The 22,803-nt window shown below is 39.9% G+C and overlaps 1 protein-coding gene across 3 annotated transcripts in view; it reads right to left on the bottom strand.

Moving 5' to 3' along the window:
• Positions 1–22,803, bottom strand: part of dpr7 (defective proboscis extension response 7) — a 131,947-nt gene that overhangs the window by 80,582 nt on the left and 28,562 nt on the right. For all 3 annotated transcript variants that reach the window (XM_043213375.2, XM_043213376.2, XM_070282466.1), the window contains exon 3: positions 11,417–11,627. In XM_043213375.2, coding sequence (XP_043069310.1) covers positions 11,417–11,627 — 211 coding nt within the window. The remainder of the gene's footprint in view (positions 1–11,416; positions 11,628–22,803) is intronic.

Below are 22,803 nucleotides of genomic sequence, written 5' to 3'. Positions count from 1 at the left end.
GCACATCCGACTGATCCTCTGAGCCATTTGTGCTTCTGACAGTCTGTGCGGGTCGAGCCCTTGCTGTCGTAGGCGAACTTGGAGCGGTGGCGAACGGATTGCTGCGGTGCAGGAGGGTGTGGTGTCGGCTGTGACATGTGAAGCAGGTATGGGCGCTCGTGCAGTCTCGTTGCTGATGCCCTAGGGAAAAACAGTTCAATCATAACTGTTTCCTTTTAATGTAGTCTGAGCTCCCATTTACGTCCATTTCCAGGAACCGCGGACATAAGCGAATGGGGTGGTTCTCCCTCGTACAGAAATCGCAACCCTTGGGGCCCGGAACCACTCGAGTCTCGTATGAATTGAGCCTTCGAGCAGGGGCAGTAGGAGTTCCCGACCTTGGCGGAAGTTGCCCGGAGCCACTAGGCCTGACGTCGTCGATTGCTTTCAGAGTGCGATGGAGCTCTGTCAGGAAGTTGTCTTAATCCTTCTATGTTGGAATTTCGGCCTTATTATGTACTGATTGCTCCCACATAGAAATTGTGACTTTGGGGAGCCTTGACGAAATCATAAACACCAGGAGGCAGTCCCAAGCCTCAACATTGATGGCGGACATTGCTGGGGCTGTCAGACAACTCTGAATGGTGGCTTGGAGCTCCTTCAGCGCGACCCCGGACTCTTGCGAAATAGCCTGGAGGTTGAAAAGAATTTTCCACTGGCTGTTGACCAATAGCCGCCGGTTCTCAAAGCGGTCTGTGAGGCTTTGCCATGCGGCGACAAACCCCTCATGGGTAAGCGGAGCCTTAGAAACAATGGCGTGGGCGTCACCACTTGTCTTGGACAATAAGTGGAACAACTTCTCTACCGGGGTGAGCCGCGAGTTTTAGATGTAAATGGCCGTAAACAAGTCTCTGAAGGTGGGCCACCGCAGATAATCGCCCGCGAAGACCTCGGTATCCACCGGAGGTAACCGGCAGGCTGTAGGCGCGGGCGTGTGGGCATTGACGGAAGCCTGAGTGGATTGGGAAGCAATTTTCTCCCGAAGCAGGGCAATACATCTCGAATAGACGGAGTAACAGTAGTTGTACTTCGATTCCAGCACTGTCGAGGTGGCCACATTGTCGTCTGACACGGCTAGTAGATCTCATAGTAGATCAGCTCTCATAGCTTTTCTCCACCTTCTCCCACAATGCCCGAATTTGGTCCCGATGAACCTCGCAAATGTTTTGGGAGCCTACTTCCGTTTCTCTGACGCCCGGAGTATTTATGTAAGCCTCAAATTGGCTAATTCGGTCTGTTGTGGCGATGAACTTTTTCAGCGCCACGTCGACCGCACTTGGAGCCATTTTTGCAACGGAACGAGTCTGCCTCTGTGAAGGACCGGGGATTGTATTGACGGATTCGTCACTCTTTGCCCTTGGAATGGCACTGTACGCCTTAGGCTTTAAAAGAGGCGTCCGCGGAGAAGCGGATTGAGATCTGTCACCAATTCGCTGGTTAGCGCTTGTCGACTGACGTGCGCAATAAGTGGCTCGTACGAAGCGGTAGCCGGTCACTAATGTGATGAGACCGGTGAGATCTCGGACGAAATGCGATTGCAAGGCCAAGTGGGAATTAGTAGCGCCGATGTCGAGAGGAACGTCGGATGCGGCACAATTCGGATGTGGGAAAAACTTCAGGAAGATGGGCCAAGGTTTGTTGAAATTCTAGGCGGATGTTGCCAGATGCGGAGTAGAAGCAGCGTTAGGAAAAATGACGGAACGGAAAATGGACAAGGACCGGAAAATTCGTGCTCGTTCGGAAAAATAATTGATTACTGTCTATATATGTATGTATATTTCGACCAGTATGGCTCGTACGTAAATATTTAATTCCTAACTATTTTCGAATTTGCGGAGCCGGAAAGGTGGACTTGACCTTGGCTTGGATTTAACACAGAGAGAAAATAAATAATTAATTTTTGCCTAATTGTCGGATTTAATTATTATGGAGACAGACGGTTGGAGTTGAAAATTTCAATTTTTAATCAATGGAGGTTAAATAACACGAAGCTGGAATGGTGGAACTGAAACCGCGGCTCGGTTCAGAGAGAATATTGACAATTAAATTATTTAATTATAATTTTCTTTTCGATAATTAAATTTTCGACTTTAATCGTTGAGTGGCCGGAAAGATGAATTAAAAAACCCTGGCCCTTTGCTCGTACGGAAAAGAAGAATTCAATAAATTTTAGTAGTTATAGTAGTATTAGTAATTGATTTTTTTTTTTTTTAATTTGTTTGGTTATATATTTCCTGAAATTGGAGGCAGAAAATATTTTGAAATATGTGGACATGCATGCAGGTACGGATAACTATAAGGGCATGTGGGCATATGTTGGCACAGTGGAGCATCGATAATATGTAACTGGTGGAACCGAAAAGTTATGTGGTGTAAAAAATTGGGGAAGAAAAACCAATATTACGACAGCGGCGGACTGTTCGGTGAACTTGGAGATTCCCGGAACCACTTCACACCGGCTGGCCAATATTAATTATGCTTTTTTTTTTTCACCACACACTTTCACTGTTCACTTGCGGACTTTTTTTGCGGATTAATTGCACCAAACACAATGTATGTGTGTATGCATGCACATATGCCTCGACCGTTGACGAGCGAACGGATAACGGAAAGGCCAAAAAACGGCGAGGAATATGGCGAGGCACACAAAACGGAGATGGATGGAAAATTTTGTAGGGTTTTTTTTTGTCTTAGAAAAGTCTCAAGCTGCCGTGGTGTCGGAAAACTCGGACTTGGAGTTGACACGGTAGAGAAAGAAAAAATGACAAATCTTGCAGCAGTGTGAACGAAATTTAATGTTCGGACCACTGCTGAAGACCGGTAGAGAGACGGAAAAAATTTCGTACTTATCTTTTGGCGGAACAATGCCTGGACTGCTGGTGGACGATATCCAAATATCCAAAAAAATCCAAAATATCCTGAATATCCAGATATCCGGCTCGAAGGACCAAAATGTGTAGGGGGGCGCTGGTGCCGCAAAAGATTCCAGAAATAGGGGTTGAAAATAATAAGTCGGGGGCGTCTTCAGTTCAGGTAAAAAACGCGTTCAGCTTTATTGGCTGCGTACATCGAATTGCCAACTTAAAAAATAGTACAAAAAAGAGACGATCGACGACAACCAACGAGCGAGAAGAAAGGGCACAGAGAGGCGAGTGTGGATGCGCTCTTCAGCGCGGATGCGCTCTTCAGGTGAGCGGCATCACGGCCCCTCACCTAATTAGGAGGAAAAAGATTTGATTTACGTTACAAAAGAATGGAAGGAGCTCGTATTATTACGAAAGTTCACCTTACTATTCATAATATACCGCCTATACAGTTGATTGTTGAGAATAATAAACTTGTTGCGAATATAAAGAAAGTTTGACTGATATAACTTTGTAAACACTAAGCGTAAGCATGTATCTTTTCCACCTCTGCTTACGCCTAAAATGACAAATCAGCCTTACGCATATAACATTCAATCAGAAAATCTTCTTTTCTTTCCGTTTTTCTCCGAGAATAGCTTTTTATCAGATCTTCTAAGGGTCAAGTACGGGAGTACCAGGCTGTGTACTAAAATACTTAGCCAGGGCTCTGTGCAAAACGTTTTCATAGACTTTTTCTTCCTTTTCATAAAAAAATAAGAATTTATCTTTGGAAACATCGATTTTTTCTCTTAAGAGAAAGGAATCAACCATAATTCTCATACATAAAAAAGGGAAAAAGTCCGATGCTGCCAACGACAGAGGCATCTCTAAATTATCGGCAATTTTAAAGTTATTCGAAAAATTTATTACTCCTCATTTGCAACACCTTTGCTCTTCGATCATCTCTCCATGTCAGCATGGCTTCATTAAGCGTCGCTCCACCATCACTAATTTACGAGAGTTTACATCCTTTGTCATAGATGATTTTCGAAAGAGATTTAAAAACCGATGTTATTTTCACAGACTTTAGCAAAGCATTTAATTTGCTTTTGTTGAGTAAACTGCATCTTCTCGGAGTTCATAGAGACCTCCCAACGTGGATCTCTAGCTACTTAGATGGAAAGCACAAAGAGTCTTATTTAACAATTTACATTCCCGCTTGGTATTCTCATAAGGGGATTGCCTAAGAATCATTAAATCAGGTTAATGATTAGGCGTCCTATTAGACACTACACTTAAATTTTCCGACCATATTTCCTCTATGGTAAATAAGGCTAAAGGTGTCCTTGGTTTCATTAAATAGTGGTAAAAAGAATTTTATGGTCTCTTCATTACTAAAAGCTTATACATATGTTTGGTCCGTCCGATATTGGAGTACGGTTCATGTGTCTGCAGTCCCCAATATGGAGTAAATCAGGCCCTTACAATCCGTTCAAAAGAATTTCCTAACATTATTATTTAGAGGTCTTAACTGGGATGTGAATCTTCATCCTCCATCTTTAACTAGTAGACTCCTACTAATAAACTTACCAAGCTTAACCAATCGTAGGACAATGCTGTGTGTAGTTTTTCTACATTACCTAATCAATGAGGATGTAGATAGCCACATTTATTTTAACATTCCCTATAGAAGGACTAGAAACTTGAGTCCTCTTTTCCTTAGTTTTTGTAGTTTGACATAGCACGAACTTTTTAGGGTCTTATGTTCGAGCTACAATAGTTTGTACTCTATGACATCTCTTTCCTGTCCTTCAAATTTAAAATATAGAATTTTAAATTTTTTTACTAACTTCTCTTAGCTTTATATATTACAAATAGCTTAATATTTACTAATAAATCGTTTCTCGAGCTCCCCTCGGTCGTCTGGGCCTCTAAGCTTTATAATGAATACAGCAATGCTAGCTGTAACGCTTGTATCTGTAGAAAAAAAGGTAGTTGGGAAAGGTGCGCAATCTAGGAGACAAGTTTTAAGCTAGGAAGGGGCATAGAGAGATTTGGTGGAGTGCAACCGGGTAAAATGGCAACTTTCCGTTGAAATTGTCTCTCCGGGCAAAGGTCATGGGGATTCAGCCCCAAATTTTGGCGTCTGTGCATTTATTCCCTCATTGCACCTCTTCAGATTCAGTTGAGTTTATTGTTTACCCAAGTGCGTTGAAGTGTTAAGATCGGCGTACAAGGAGCTTATGTCCAGGGCCGAAAAGGTCACAAGGGAAAGCCCACCGTTTTAGTGGCCAGTGTAAATCCATGGAGGTAAGGAAGTGCGGCGGGTCAGTAATAAATTCTTGCCAAGTTTTCTTGGCCAAAGATGGACCAAACCGATAAGCTGAGCGGAAAAAAAAGACTCAATCGGCGGGCTTGAGTTTGACTCGCTAGGCCCACCGTCAAATTTTTTGCTCGAGTGGGCAGTTTTGTCCCAACCGCGCTCGATAGCGCATAATTTTTCCTCGCCGCGAAGTGTAGTAAAATTTATTTAAAAGACCATCAGTTTTCTGGCGGAAAAATGGCCCGAGAGTGACCTCGGAGAACTTTTTCCGGGCGAAAATCGGTACAGCCGAATCCACGTGGGATTTCGGTATATGGATAGGTGTAAGTTTAAGTAGTGTAAGTTTTATTATTGAGTAAATTTTGTTTGTTTGTTTTTGTGATTGATGATGATGAAATTGTTTTTGTGATTGATGATGGCCAAAGCAGATTCCGAGCAATTAGAAAGACATATGAATACCTAAAATTAAAAAAAAAAAAAAAATAAAAAAAAGAAAAAAGAAAGTAATAAGAAAAAGAATTTCCATGGCCCCATAGGGTATTACATAATAGAGAATTTTCCTAGTTTTTTTGTTATTGCTAAGTCCCGAAATTTTCAGCCACCGCACGTCCGAGAAAGCGCTCTCGACGATTGATTTACCAGTTCCATGGTGAGCGTGAAAGTACTGAGCTCACATAATATCTATTTTAGTCACGACAAAAAAGAAAGTAAATTTTGGTATAACAAGGAATATATCCTAAATGTGATAGCCAACTTCAAATTTAAATAAAACTCAAACAAAAAAAAAAGAAAATTTGTTCGTTTACATGTTTGATGTAATTTCAGTGTAATTAGGTTTTGAAGGTCTGGCTCATGCCTAGTTTGTTTTTGTTGTTTTGAAAAGCCAATTCTTTTAATCATCTTAGCTTTCGGATATTTTTCCCACGCAGGTACCACATATAAGTGTTTCTTATATTATTTTGTTTACTTTAGTATTTACTCCATACAATTAGATATAGTTGGTATGTACGTTTTAGGGCTAAAGCAAATTTTTATTGTATTTCCAATTGATGCGAAAACAAGAGGCCTAATGGGTCATACAGCCGTACGACTGAAGACAGAACGATGCACCTAGTGGGCTTTAAGGTTTTCTGAATCCCTTCAAACGAAAATAGTAAATGATTAGTTGCAGTATCCCAAGCGAGGCCGAGAGTCTTTGTGAAATTGCTGCCATAACATTAAAAAAGACCCCTGATCTTCTTCAGGCACCTTATCCAATCCAGCATGTCAGAAAAATTGATGTTTTGTGCATTATGCTAATAGCTTCAACTATAGAGTCGCCTCCGGAAAGTAGATCATCCAAATAAATGTTGCGACGCAGAATTTCGTCCTCTCTTGGAAACATTATTTGCTCATCCTCTGCAAACCGATTCATTTCCCGAACTGATAAAAACGAGGCGGGCTTCGTTCCATAGGTGACAGTATCCAGCTAAGAAACCTGCAACTCATCCTGGGTGAAATCCTGTCAAAGAATGCACTGCAGAAGCTGAAGTAAAAGATTTGAGAAATGTCTCCAGTAATGGCCTTAACAGAATATGTAAAAACTTTGGCTGAATAACTGAGCCAAACATCAACACGTTTTCAATGAATATCCAGAAGGGGTGACAGCAGATCCATCAAAAGCAACCCTGAGCTTGGTTGTAGAATTGTCTTTCTTTAAAACAAATGGGGGTGACAGGAAGTACTGGCCAGTGACGCTCGCATCAGCAGGGACTGGAGACATGTGACCCAACTCCAAATACTCCTTTATGAAGGCAGCATATTGCTCCTTTAATTGAGGACGGCGACAGAGCTTCCTTTCGAGGGAAAGAAATCGTCGAACGGCTTGGGGGTAAGATTCGACCAGCAACTTAGAACCACATTTTACAGCCGAGCAAAATGTTGCACGAAATGCGCATCGTAATCTAGCTCCTCCTTCTTCCGCTTTTAGCTCCAATAGGCTCGGAGCAGTCGTCGATTTCCCAAAACCGGCGGAGCAGAGAATCCAACTGATCATCCAGCATAGTTGCGACTCCTCCGCAACCTCCCACTCCTTCTTTGGAACATCCTTGTGAACGTAAAATCGAGGGACCTTCTCTGGACATGTGAACCGTCCCCACACACGACCCATACATGTCGAGTTTTCTGAAGTAACGGCAGGCCGGCTGAGAGCTTAATTTGCTCAACAAACGGCAGCTCATAGAAAAGACTGGTTGCGATGAGCATATCGATACGTTATGGCCGAAAAAATCTAGATCAGCCAAAGAAAGATTCCCCGGAATATTGGACCTTTTAGTCTTTATCGCCAATATCAGACATCGCCATGAATGATTTGCACCTCTGGATCTCGTGCACCTTCGATCCAGAATCAAACAAAGCTCGGCATGGAACAAAGACTCCAGCACCTCTACGAACAAGATTGTTAGATGTAGCAAGCAAAGCTACATCTCAAGGTCGTAGCGGTGATATGCTACGACCTTGAGAAATTTGTGAATTAGCAGTGAACGGCAAAAAGGCTATAGGCTCGGCGCACCCGGCTATGGCTGACGTGGGTGGACCAAGCAAAGGTTGGCCACTAGAAGCCTGCGGTTCCAGGAAATGCAGGCTGTGATGTCTCCTTCCACAACTACGACAATTAGCAGATAACAACTCACGCATGTGAAGGCCCGTTTGGAGACACTTCCGACAAAGACCGAGTTACCTAGCCTCACCAAGGCAGATCCCACGGGGCATTGACGGAAATCGGGGGCATGCAGACATTACATGGACCATCCACCGCATAAAGTACCATACAGACAGAGGGAATCGAATTAGTAACAATAAAGGATGATCTACTGTTATTTGCACTTCGACGCTTTCCTGCTCGAGTGCCATTCCCGGGGCGTATGCATCCATGGCCTCGTTCATAGCCTCCAGAGTCCTACATCGCTGCTCCAAAAATTCGGCCATCGAAGGCAAGATTGCAACCTTTTCAGCTTTTCCACCTTACTGAAAAGAGGATTGCTCCCGACGATTGTAGTGAAAATCGAGTAGAACTTAGACCACTCCGAGTATTCACCGCTGAAGGTTGAGAGAGGCAAAGAAGGCAACGCTTAAAAACTTTGACTAAATCGCGGGTGAGGCTGCATGGTGGACATTACGTTGGCCAGGGTGGAGTAGGCAGTAACTCCAGAAGAGCAAATGGTGGTCTCGTGCTCGATTTCGGCATGCATCGTCGCTACGAGCTTCGAAACAGTCTATCGGAGGTCACTTCTGCGAAATGTCCAAATCGTCAAGCTCAACGTGGATGGACTTAAAGTCACTGAACATGGTGACTAACTGGCCACGTCGCATGTGGAGCATCATCCCCCTTGGAAGCAGTCTGAAGAGCTCCTTGGATCCTCTATAAGTTCTGGAGAATACCCAGTGCCTTGTTCTTTCAAGTAGTGCTCTTGTGACTACACCAAAATTTATTATGTTCATTTCCGGATAATGTTTTTAATTTGATGTAAATAATTGCGGCACCAAAATTTTATCGCTCAAAATTTATTTGCTAATTCACTAGGCAAAAACCGAAATATCGTTTATGATTATGTCTTTATGTATAATATATATTATAATTTGTTTATTAGTCTAAATCAGGGGTGCTCAAATTCGTCTTATGGCAGTGCGTTTACTAACACAGACACAAGAAAACGTGTACATTAGTAGCGGCGCTTTAGTGTTGGGGCGCAACTGTGCACTGAGAGAAAAAAAAGCAGTTTTAAATATTTATTTATTTTTTTTTTTTAATATTTGGCTTAAAAAAGATTCAATATTTATATTAATTTTAGTGGTTGATAATTTTAATTGAGCTTCCAGATTATTATTTAGTCCCACGAAATAAATCAAAAGCCAAAGCAGACAGAAGAATAAGTTCCAGTGCATGTGCTCGAGGAAAAAACAAAAACAAAATACACTGCGTTCAGCGAAGCGTGACGACGGATAGAGATGTAATGAAGAAACAAGCAAAATTGTTTTTGTTTCGCATGGTAATCGAAGCCCATATGCACGGTGCTTATGGGCGCACTAGCCATAAGCACAGAGCATCTACAAAAACAAAAGTGCACTCAGTGTATAGGCGTTGAGCACCCCTGGTCTAAATAAACTGTTTGCTTAATATCCACAGATGTGTTGATATGCTGCGTATGACAAATTGTATTCTGCAAATGAACACGTTTACACAGCTTCAATTTTTTTTTAGAAAGTCCCGTTAGGTTTACAGTAAAAACGATTTGATTTGAATTTTGTCCTATGGGCACAAACACTATGGACTGGCGCATTAAAATAAACGAATGAAAGTGAAACATGTAACGTTTACTCTTCAAAGACAAGGATTCCCTCCACTTGAACTAATTGGTATGCAGATCTCCCAAGCGAAAGTCCCGTAAAAAAAGAAGTCGATAGACGACTTACATGGCGTATGCTTAACGAATGCTTAACGAATGCAAAATTCACTGGATCTTAAACTCACGACAGTCACTCCAATATCTACATGATCTTAGTCTACAATTCAGTCCTTTTGGCAATCTGAACGTATGGCGTCCAGCTATGGGGAACGCGAGCAGCAGCAACATCATACAGCGCAAAATTTAAAATCTTGAGATCTATCACTGGGACACTATAGTATGTTAATGTTCGTGTATTTATTTATTACTTTGGCAAATACATTGGCATTTGGCATTACTTTGGCGATTGTGGCGAAGGCGTAGCAGTAGCGGTGGACGTAGCTGTCGAAGTTGAGAGGCTAGTGTGTATATGTGCTGTAGATGGACTCCCACAATATCAATACTCGCGTGAGTTACCGAGTTCGGTCGAGCTAAGGAAAACTTCTGAGGGTTGCCCCAGTACCCCTCTTCTAGAGTTCCAGTTGGGAAAGATAATTTGCTAGGAATCCGACTCGTCGGTGGATCCTGATCTTGATACTTTCTCGGTGGTCTGGGCAGTTGGCTCTGTTGTCTGCCCCTGTGTCGGTGGCGTTTCTTTTTTGAAGATGTATGAGGATTTAGGTCGATCGATGGAAATCTTGTTTTCCTTTGTATGACCTTTGAGCGTAAAATATTTTTCGTGATTTGTTAACACTTCGAACGGACCCTCGTAGTTTGCTTCCTACGGGGTTTTGGCTTAATCCACTCTGACGGAGACGTGCGTCAATGGTTTATATCCGGGTGGAAAAATTCTTGGGGGCCGTCCATATATTGCGTGACGCGTCTGGGGGGGAGGGGGTCCGGGTTAACGTCACGGTTTGTGGTCACGGGGGTCTAACCTCGTGTCATGGTTTGTCACGCAGGGGGGGGAGGGGGTCAAAAAAGTCTGAAATTCGCGTCACGCAATATATGGACGGCTCCTTGCTTGGTGTTTGATGGTGCACTGGCTTAGTGGTTGGTAGCTAAGATAGGGTTTTTTAAAGAGCCTCAGTGAACTCGGACTCGTTTTTTGTGGGCTCGGTGTGAGAAGTCCGCCTGAACCCGTAGTGCAGCGCCATATGCCATTTTGGCTGGGCTCAACCCGATGTCGCTTTTGATTGTTGTTCGTAGGCCTAGTAGGATTCAATCCAGGGAACTGCTCCAGTTGATTACATTAGTTAACATTAGAGAGAGAGAGACTTACATAAAACGTAAGAGGAGTCCAAACTTAACAAGAACTCGAGAGGAGACAATTGATAAAGTCGAAGAACTATGGTCAAATTTCCCTTGAAACACTTAAAAATCTGTTCCAGCACGATTACAAAAGGTAAAGGTAATTTATATTTCATTATTAACATTTTTGGCAAATCACGTTAATTTTCTAACAAATTATGTTATGTCAAAATACATTTGGCCTTCCACTTTAATGAATTTGTATTTCTAGTTTATAAAATGTAATATGAAATGTTATATTTTTGTTGTTTTTTATTGTATTATAACACTATTGTTATAAATAAATTTCATTAATATTTTTTGGGTAAATAAATTAGAGTTTATAACACAAAATGTGAATTTTTATTTATGTCAAAATACTTATGTCCACGATTGTATATAGTATTTTTAAGCGAACATTAAGGCAAGCGTTATGCCACCATGTGTATTCCCGTGCATAGTGATAAAAATAAATCATAGGAGAAGTTTGACATCAAAACTTTAAACAGCAGAAAGGCTTTGTCTTTATCTCCAGCTCATTTAACAATACGCACCTTTTATTTGCAGATTAATTGCCAAGTTTATTTTTGGTTCAGTATTAACTTGACATTCATAGACACCGCTGTCTCGTGCTTGCGCATATTCAATTTTTAAGTCCCAGTCTTCACTACTAGGAGTATGAATTACAGAAAATCGTTGATCACCGGTATATGTATAAATATTAGTTGTTAGAATGTGTAAGTCCCTCTTTCGCATCCACGAAACCTGAAAGAAATAAGCATTATATTTTATTAAAAAAAACGATTAGAAAGCAAACTTTGGGTGGAGCCGAAGTTGATAAACCCTTGGAGTTCAAACCAGATAAACATCGCAAAAATCGTATAAATAAAATCGTATAAATCCTTATGAGAATATCATAATATAATCAATTCATTACAAAAAAAATCTAACAAGGAAGGAAAGCTAACTTCGGGCGGAGCCGAAGTTGATATACCCTTGCAGTTAAAACCTAAGAAAGTTGATATTTCTACCAAAAACCATTTCCGATCGTTCAGTTATATGGCAGCTATAAGATATAGTCGGCCGATTCTAATGAAATTTGGTAGGTTGGTTTAACTGACCAAAAATAGAATATGTACTAAGTTTCAGCTTTCTATCTTCAAAAACACGAATGTTGGGTCAATTTCGATCATTCAGTTATATGGCAGCTATAAGATATAGTCGGCCGATCCTTATAAAATTTGGTGTGTCGTATTATTTTGCCAAAAATAGTACTTCTGTAAAATTTGAACTCTCTTACTCTAAAAACACCAAAGTTATACCATTTCCGATCAATCAGTTATATGGCAGCTATATGATATAGTCGGCCGATCCCGGCCGTTCCGACTTATATACTGCGTGCAAAGGAAGGGTGTGTGCAAAGTTTCAAGACGATAGCTTTAAAACTGAGAGACTAGTTCGCGTAGAAACGGACAGACGGACAGACAGACGGAGAGACGGCCATGCTCATATCAACTCAGGAGGTGATCCTGATCAAGAATATATATACTTTATAGGGTCGGAGATGTCTCCTTCACTGCGTTGCACACTTTTGACCAAAATTATAATACCCTCTGCAAGGGTATAAAAAGAAGAAAGAAAAGCTAACTTCTGGCGGAACCGAAGTTTATTACCCTTGCAGTTAAAACCGGATATATATACCGCAAACATCGAATACAGTTAGCCGATCCTTATGAAAATATCATAATAAAAAAAATTCATTACAATACAAAATCTTGTATTTGTATTGTAATGACAACTCACATGTTTAAAATTTGAGTGTGTGCGTAGCAGAGAAAAACAATGAGAGCAGAGAATTCACTGAACGAAAAAAACGTATTTTTTTATTTCATTTTTCGTTAATTCAAAAGTAGGAATGGGCACTGAAATGTAGTTTTTTTTCTCAGTGGAATCATTTTGATTTTTAAGTTTGGGCTGTCAAATGAGTCAAAATGAGAGCAAATGAGAGAGCTTCTAAAAAAATTGAGAGTGCTCACACTGTGAGCCGGCATCGCTGCGGCAGAATTTCCTATCCTATACACGCGTGCTTTGTAAAATGAGAGTTTGCCCACAACTGCTTTAGAAACATCAAAGTTTTACCACTTCCAATTAATCAGTTATACGGCAGCCATAGGATATGGCACAAATAATAAAACGAAAAGTGAAAACGACAGTAACAGTGTGTTCGGAAGAAAATTCTTTTTGAAAAATCAAAAGCTTAATAGTATAGCTCGCAAATAACTTTTAAGCGATTTCTGGGGTCTTAAGGTAAGTATTGTTCCATGAGTCTTTGAGGAAAAAGTCTGAGAGCAACCGTTGGCTTTGTTCCTATACAAATTTTGCTCTCGCTCAAATGACGAGCAATATTTTCTGTTTCCTTTTGCTCTGTTCTTTTTAGGACCGTTTGATTTTGTGTGACAATTCAAAATGTCTTTTTTGTATGGATGTGTCTATTTAAAAGTTAGTGGGGTTTTTTAACTTTTGCCTTTGTGACATTAGGGTGTGAGGAACAAATAATTAACGAAAAATTAAAATGAAAACGTGTCGTAAAATTAACAAAAAAGAGCATCAATTTTACTTATTTATTTTTAAAATGACTCTTTGTCCAAGGTAAGTGGGATAAAATTAAATGGATATCATTCTACTAATTTAAAAAGACATTTAGTATCAAAACAAGTCGAAATTTTTAATGAGTGTAACAACAAAGAGGTCACTGAAATACAGGATAAAAAAAAAAGAAAAATTGCTTACGAAACAAGTGAAGAATGCATTGTAAATGCATGTAAACAAATTGTATCCACATAGGGAAAGCCATTTTTATTCCTGGACAGCGAGGGGTTCAAAGCCAAAGTTGATCATATTTTTAATTCCCTTGATATGAACTCAATTACTTCAAGAAACATTATGAGTTTCGTGTCTGTTACAGACAAAAAGGAAAGTTGTTATGAATAACAAGAACGGAAAGCTAACTTCGGGCTAAAGTTGTAATAGATAACAAGAACGGAAAGCTGACCTCGAGCTAATATACCCTTGCAGTTAAAACCGGATATATATCGCAAACACCGGATATAATTAGCCGATCCTTTTGATTACATCATAATAAAACCAACTAACTAAAATAAAAAATCTAAAAAAAGTCCCAAGCGTCTATCTTCAAAAATACGAAAGTTGATATTTCTACCAAATACCATTACCGATCGTTCAGTTATATGGCAGCAATAAGATATAGTCGGCCGATCCTAATGAAATTTGGCATGTCGTATTGTTTTGCCAAAAATAGCATTCGTGTAAATTTAAACTCTCTAACTTTAAAAAACACCAAAGTTATACCATTTCCGATCAATCAGTTATATGGCAGCTATAGGATATAGTCGGCCGATCCCGGCCGTTCCGACTTATATACTGCATGCAAAGGAAAGAAGGGTGTGTGTAAAGTTTCGAGTCGATAGCTTTAAAACTGAGAGACAAGTTCGCGTAGAAACGGACAGACAGACAGACGGAGAGACGGACATGCTCATATAAACTCAGGAGGTGATCCTGATCAAGAATATATATACTTTATAGGGTCGGAGATGTCTCCTTTACTGCGTTGCACACTTTTGGACAAAATTACAATACCCTCTGCAAGGAAATGACCCAACTTTCGTGTTTTTGAATATAGAAAGCTTAAACTTAGTACAGATTCTAATTTTGGTCAGTTGATCCAACCTACCAAATTTTTTAATGATCGGCTTACTATATCTTATAGCTGCCATATAACTGAACGATCGGAAATGGTTTTTGGTAGAAATACCAACTTTGGTACTTTTGAAGATAGAAGTTTGGGACTTTTTTTTAGGTTTTAACTGCGAGGTTCGGCTCCGCCCGAAGTTAGCTTTCCTTTCTTGTTTAGATTTTATATTATAATAAATTGGGTAATATTATCATATTCTCATAAGGATCGGCCAACTATATCCGATGTTTGCGATATATATCCGGTTTTAACTGCAAGGGTATATCAACTTCGGCTCCGCCCGAAGTTAGCTTTCCTTTCTTGTTGAAGATGAAACAGAAGGAGAAAACCTGATGGGAACGATTGATTACTGAAGTTGGCTATTATTCATCTAGTACGTCGTGTTGCGCACTCTCTTCAGCTGTGCGTCTATGATGTTATTAAGCTCAATGAGATTACCGAACAAATTAGTAAGTGCCACAAATTATATACGTATATACGTAGGAAAACGTATATCCTATTATGGATATAACTTATATAAGTTTCCTATACTGAAACTTATAGGTAAGTTAAATAAAAATTTAAGATTTTTGTACGAAGCCTTTTAGAGGATATTTTTATATTCGTAAAAAGTGTGAAACGCGGTGAGAGAGACATATCTACATTTAGAGATGAATGATAATATATGTACATATAAGCATGCCCTTCTGTCCGTCTATCTGTTTGTTTCTATGCGAGCAAGTTTCGCAGTTTTCAAGCTATGTAAGTCGGAACTGCCGGTATAAGGCGTCCTATAGCTGCAATGTAACTACTGTCTGCAACCTACTATAGCTGCAATATAATTGATTGATCGAAGTGTTATTTTGGGTGCGTTTGAGAATAGAAAATATTTAAACGCATTTATAAATTAAATAAATATAATTTAACAATTATACAAATATATTTAAAGACTACATCATCTTTGGTTCGGCCAAAGGTTAGCGATTTTTTATTTAATAAACTATTAATATTATTTTATATTATAATAATTATTTATATTAATATAAATATTATATTAATGTTAATAAATACGGATATAGAATGGGACTCGATGGCGACAATTATATGTCGACGCGTTCAATTATAATTGCATAATTATGCATGTTCAGTGAATTTTTCATAATATGGATGGAGCTGAAATTGCAGTGCGATAAAAGCCAAAATTTAATCCCAAAAAAAAATATTGACACATACATGAGACTACGTATGAGAAGTCTCATACATCTTTGTATGAGATTTAACAAAATGTATCGTCGTTTACCATTAAACGTCAATATACTACAGTTTTAAAAAAATGTAAGGCTAAAATCCCCAAACTTGAGTGCGCTTGCACATGTAGTATTGGGCACCCCGGCTACTCAGGTCTCAGATCTGTTGAGAGAGCATTTTTAGCTTTGCAATTTATCCCAAGCGAACGACAAAGGTCAATAAATACTGTAACGAACTGTTCCTACTGCTTCCGCTCGCCACAGTTTGCCGCGGCTAGCTCACAGAGTTTGCGGGTCTGTTCCACCGAATTTATAGTTCAACGTGATTGCCCGAGCCCAGAAAAAATACAAATAGCGAAACATTATAAACTCTTTATTTCGTATGCTCTTCTCAATACAAAAGATCTGATTCTTGATCCCGGGAACGGGCTCCGCTTCGAGTCCTTGCCGCTCCGGCGCTTCCTTCTGGCCGTCTCCGTGGCTCCGACCGCTGACGCTACTCCGTCGCTGCTACCGTCGCGGCTACCGATGCTGCTACCGTTGACGTAGGCCCCCTAAACTTCGCCCTTTCTTTGGCCACAAACAGGCCCTCCTACCTCTCAGAACACCCCCTTGGGTCGACTGCGACTGGTCAAGGACAGCGCTCTTCGGCTCCGCTACTTCAGAGAGTCTGAATTGGGAGTAGGGTGCGGACTGTCGCCTTCTCTACGCCGGGACACGCAGTGCGTATGCACCAGCGAGCCGGGCTTGGAATTCTTCTGGCGACTGCTGCCTCCGCTACGCCAGGACACGCAATGCACTTGCACCAGCGAGCCTGGTTTGGAAGTTGCCTGTAGACGATGCGCCCCCCGCTACACCTGGACACACCGCGCGCGTGCGCTAATGAGCCAGGGTCAGAAGTTGCCCTACTCACCGTGTGCCGCGACTCCACTACTCCGGAGACACACCAGTGAGTCCGAATTGGGAGTAGTTTTGCGGGTGACCGGGGTGTTCCTGATCGGTTTCCAAAATTTGGGCGTAAGTTCACGAGCCGGCTTATCCGTACCTTGCAGGATCACGCCTGTTGGTTGCGATTTCAGGAGTCGGTTAGGCGTACGCCGACGTATCTTTTCCTCACTTCCTTGCAAGGCTACCTGCCGTGGTCGGGAATGGCCCCACTCGACTCCGATGCCCGGGGTTCTTAGAGGAACCGTCTGACCAACGGGTCCTTTGTTGGCTTGTTCTTCCTGGAACACCGGGCGTGAGTCCCCGAGTAGGCCTATCCTTGCTTCGCAGGATCACGCCTGTTGGTTGCGATTTTAGGAGTCGGTAAGGCGTACGCCAGACGTATCCTTTCCTCAGGCTACCTGCCGTGTTCGGGAATAAACCAACTCGACTACACACGACCCTGGGTTTTCAGAGGAAAGTCCAGCAGTGGACCCTTTCCTTATTGTCTATTCGCTCTCCTTGCGCTTGGCCGTCGGACTCTCCAAAGGCGGTCCTTCAACTCAAACAAACCAAATCCTTTTTAGAAACGCTCTAACACTTGAATGGCGGACTCCCCACAGGCGGTCCTCCAACTCAACGCTACAAGCTTCCTAAAAAGACTCGTCCCGATCTGTTCCATTGGGCCTCCTTATATACTGATTGGAGAGCCCGGTCCCCAACTCCTTTCTCCTTCGTTGACGGTAACCCTGCCGCACTTTCTAAACACGGGTGCACGGCGTGCTGATCTCCCCCCCACCCTTTTTGGTTACTTTTCCCGCTGACCACTTGCTGCTCCGGGAACCGTTACGTTCCACGTTAATTCCGTCTTCCCATGGAGCGACGGTGGCTTCCCTCTCGCCCCCCTTGGGGTCCTTCCCTTGACTGCTCGGTTGTTCACCGGTGCTTGACCCCTTAGACCGCTTCCGCACCGCACCCTCTCTTCTGCCGCCGGCTTCCTGTCCTGGCGTGTGGGGAGACCAAATCTCCTCACAATACTCAAAACCTTTATTCTTTAATAGTTGTTAGGCTGAAATTGTTTCGTTCAGAAAGTTACACATTGTGCCACTGTGCATCGAACAGAATTTAAAGTGTTGAAAAGATTTCTTTAATTGGCTTTTTCGGTCAATCGGTCTTTTAATGAGGGTCTCTGTGCAAACGTCAATCAAATCTCTCAGGGAACGATGTTCAGTATTCGGACAGTTTACGAATCTCTAAAAGTAAAACACTCAACCGAAAACCAAAATCAAAAGAAATTAATTCGAAATTAATTTGTTCCAAAAACAGAAATAAACTGGCGCTAAATAGATACAACGGTGGATACCAGACGAGTCCAAGTTTCAAATGAAATAGTTTTATCTCTTTCAGTCTTCGAGATCCACGCGTTAAAAATTTTAACATTTTTTTTGGCTCAATTTTGTGGGTATTATAGAATACTCCATGCCAAAATCTATAGCTCCGCCCGTCTCGGAAATCCACAAGTTCACATGGATATATTCATGAGAATATCGACTCGGCTGTTGATGCTGATCAACATGATTCTCAGGCAACGCTATGTAAAAAAAGGCAACCCTTTAATACTCTTCGGATCCCTCCTTTAGGGGCTTTCGAGAATGGATATCGATATACCTTTGCAGTTAAGGCATTCAGTTTCAGCAACGAAAGATATGTTTCTAATTCCTTTCACTAAGTTAAACCAAATAGGGAGCGCAAGAGGGCTTCTAAAATTATGCTCAGGGTATATGGGCCATGACCGATTGCATGCCTTCGCAAGTTAATGATACAGAAATAGTAGGCGAGATCAAGAATTTTGTTCAGCTAGCAGTACGCTCTTTTAGGAAGGGAGTTTTAAAAAAAAAAAACAACAGGGAAGTTGACACTATCGGGAAAAAGAAGGTTGAAAAAACTATCGTGATGGTCTACGAGCCTTTTATTTCGTAAAGCGTACAAGTTATCCAACCCCTAAATACAACAATAAAACAATATTTTCAATCTCTGCATTTGCCTTTGGCTTGATCTTTGGCTCAATTATCCAACCCATAAATCCAGGCCACTTATGGCTTTCCACTTATGAATTTTATAAACAATATTTTCAAACTCTGCATTCGCCTTCGGCTTTGTCTTTGGCTCTGAGGTCCGATCTCGGTTCCCCATAAACAAATCAAAATCAAAAGTAAACATCAGCTTCCCTCCGAAGCCCAATCAATTACGCCTTTTGCGTTTCAAGTACCCACCAAATTGCATCGATCAGCTTAATCAAATTTCACAATAAGATGCGACAGTTTCATCTTAAGCCTCTAATCTAAACACAACTGATGGCCGAGGTTCTTTGGATAAGATTTAGAATTAAGAAGGCAGTCCTATTTTGACCGAGACCGCGAACGGTTGACAAAAATATTTAAGAAAAATCAAAAGTGTCTTGTAATTTTTGCGTTTAATAAATAAAGGTTTAACACCAAGTTGTGAAATTAAAAAATAAAATTTTCATTTTTTTAATTCACCGAACTACAAACAATTTAACTGGCGCCCAACGTGGGCCGCGTCATATAAAGCTCCAAAAAATAGTTTAATGAAAAATAAGTTAAGCATAAACGGAACTCGCGCGGTCAACAACTCAACATTTTTAGTGGAAAAATTAAAACATCCACCAAACGGCACTACCAAGTGACAGTGATCGTTAACAATAAAGTAAATGGAAATTAATTAATGAAATAATCCATTAAGAGTGAATTTAAACAAAGGTGGACCGAAATTTTAAACCAAACAATTACAAGAACACAAAAAATAAAAAAAAAAAAAAAAAAAAAAAAATCAACGCACAAAAAAAACAAACAAGAACAACAAAAACAAATAAAACGACAACTCCAACAAGAAAAACCAGGAAAGGAAGGCAGGACATTCTCAAATAAAAACGACAACTCGCTCCAACAAAAAAACCCAAGGAAGGAAGACAGGACATTCTCTATCAACCACCAACCACACAGAAGGAAGACCCCAACGGGACAATATCGTGAGGAATTAATTTAAAATAATAAAAAAATTAAAGACTAAAATTTAAGACCTGTAAATTTGAGAAAAAAAATATATTTTTAAAAAGGAAGATTCGCGATTTGACAAAAAAATATAAAGAATAATTCTGGAAGATTTGATAAATAGCTTTTGTGAACTAAATCTAACAATGGCAACCGGAGGTTCAGCACCAAATTTTTCTGCAGGCAGTGTAGCCACAGCCGGCAGTTTAACAGTAGAATTGATAAACATATTAATAAACGCTCAATTGAATGAAGTTAGCAGGAAAGTAGAATGTTTAGAAGGAAGGCTAGCCACAGATGCAAACACTGTGGAAGATTATAAAGTACAAATAATTGACCCAGCTATAAAATGCGATACAACACTTGAAGTGGTAAAATCCTTACCAAATTTCACAGGGGAAACAACACAATATGTAGGTTGGAGGGAAGCTGCAGAAACTGCAATGAGTCTCTATAAAATTGAAAGTGAACAATATTTTATCGCCCTAACAATTTTACGAAATAAAATTATGGGAGCTGCCCATGATGCTCTTACCAATCATGGCACAGTTTTAAACTTTAAAGCAATCTTATCCCGATTGGATTTTATATATAGTGACAAACGACCAATACATGTTCTCGAGTCAGAACTAAGTATACTCAGGCAAGGACGAATGACAGTTACTGAGTACTATAACGAAGTCAATAAAAAAATGACCTTACTAATAAACAAAACCATAATGACATACGGAAAGGACAGTGTAATTACCAAAGAAACAAACAATTCAATAAGGAGAAATGCTCTACGAGTATTTATATCCGGACTTAATGGATCTATTTCAGAAACTCTTTTCTCATTAAATCCACCAGATTTGCCCAATGCTTTGGCAAAGGTCCAAGAATTAGAATCAAACAACTTCCGTGCTCAATTCGCAAATATTCGCAAAATTTTTCAAAATAATAATCAAAATAATAATCATAACCAACAAGCTATCGAGCCAATGGATGTTGATCCACCGATTCAACTCCAGAATAAATCTAATAACAATCGGCAGCCGAGCCAAAATTGGCAGTCAAATAGTAACCAGGGAAGATATAATAATTGGCACGCAAACAATAATCAAGGTAGATATAATAATAATTATCATCAAAATAAAAATCGTTCAAATTTTTATAACACAAATCAAAATAGAGAGCAAACCCAAGCTCAAAAAAGGGAATCAGATGGAACAGAAAGTCAGCCAGCTAATAAAGTAACCAGATTAAATAATATTAATGAAGACCATTTTTTAGACCAGACCCCTACAGAGGAATGCCTTATTTAAATAGGATAGATCGAAAAACCAAGAAGCAGCTAAAAGTTTTAATAGATACAGGAGCCACTGCTTGTTACATAAAAAGGGGAATTTTTGAAAATGCAAACGAGCTACCAATATACAAAAAGGTAACAACAGTTCATGGCTACTCAATTATTAGGTATTACCATATTATAAATATATTTGAAACAAAACAATTATTTTATGAAATCGAAGGTTTAGAATCTGATATTCTAATTGGATTCAATCTATTAAGAAAAATTGGAGCTATAATAAATATAGATAAGGGAATCTTGGAATATAATGGGAAACAGGAGAAGTTAAAATATTATGATAATGAGGAGAAAAACGAAAGGAGAAAACGTTTAATTGAAGAAAATAATATTCTTCCGTTAAAAGAATTTATTATAAAAAAGTATTTTGATGATAATGGTAGCAAAAACACAGATTCATTATTTGTTGAAAATAGTGAGAAAAGCTTGGGAATTAAAAATCCCGAGAACGCCGACGTAGAAATTTCCGTCAACAAAAATACAAATATCTTGGGAACAAAAAATCCCGAGAACGCCGACGTAGAAATATCCGTCAACAAAAATACAAATGTCTTGGGAACAAAAAATCCCGAGAACGCCGACGTAGAAATATCCGTCAATAAAAATAAAAATATCTTGGGAATTAAAAATCCTGAGAACGCTGACGAAGTAAATACCGTCAAAAATCAAATAAATATTATAGGTACCGACCAATTAGGCGGACTGAGGGAAAAGATAGTTCACTATATTGAAATGGAGCATTCAAAGATAAATATGCAAATTCCTTTTAGAACAGACATAAAGGGGGAAATAAATCTAATCCATGATAGGCCAATATACGGGAAGCAATATCCGTATGCTCTATCTGTCAACGATTTCGTGAATAGCGAAATCAAAAGAATGTTATCAGAAAAAATAATAAGGCCTAGCAGAAGCCCTTACAATTCACCACTTCTGGTAGTCCCAAAGAAAGGAGAGAATCAAGACGGAAGCCGTAAATTAAGACTCGTCATTGATTACAAAAAATTGAATGAAAGTACTATACCTGACAGGTACCCAATGCAAGACCCATCAGTAATTCTATCAAATTTGGGAAAAGCAAGATATTTTTCAACAATAGATTTAGAATCAGGATTTCATCAGATACTAATGAAAGAATCTAATGTCGAAAAAACAGCCTTTTTAATAAATAATGGAAAATACGAATTTTTAAGAATGCCATTCGGATTAACAAATGCACCAAGAATCTTTCAGAGAGCAATGGACGATATTCTAAGAGAACAAACAGGGAAAACGTGTCATGTCTATATGGACGACGTTATAATATTCTCAAACTCAATTGAACAACACTATACAGATCTAAACAGAATTATAAATATATTATTGAGGGCAAACATGAAAATCTCTTTAGAAAAATCTAAGTTTTTCAAACGCGAAACCCGTTTTCTAGGATACATGGTATCCTATAACGTCATCAAGACAGACCCAGAGAAAAATGAAACCATTAGAAAATATCCGCTTCCAGAAAATATTCGGGAACTAAGAAGTTTCCTAGGTTTTACGGGCTATTATAGAAAATTTGTTTCTAACTACGCCTACATAGCCAAACCTCTAACAAAAT

This window comes from Drosophila bipectinata, chromosome 4 (assembly GCF_030179905.1).
Source record: "Drosophila bipectinata strain 14024-0381.07 chromosome 4, DbipHiC1v2, whole genome shotgun sequence".
NCBI classification, from domain to species: domain Eukaryota; kingdom Metazoa; phylum Arthropoda; class Insecta; order Diptera; family Drosophilidae; genus Drosophila; species Drosophila bipectinata.
This window is presented reverse-complemented; position numbering and strand designations above follow the sequence as displayed.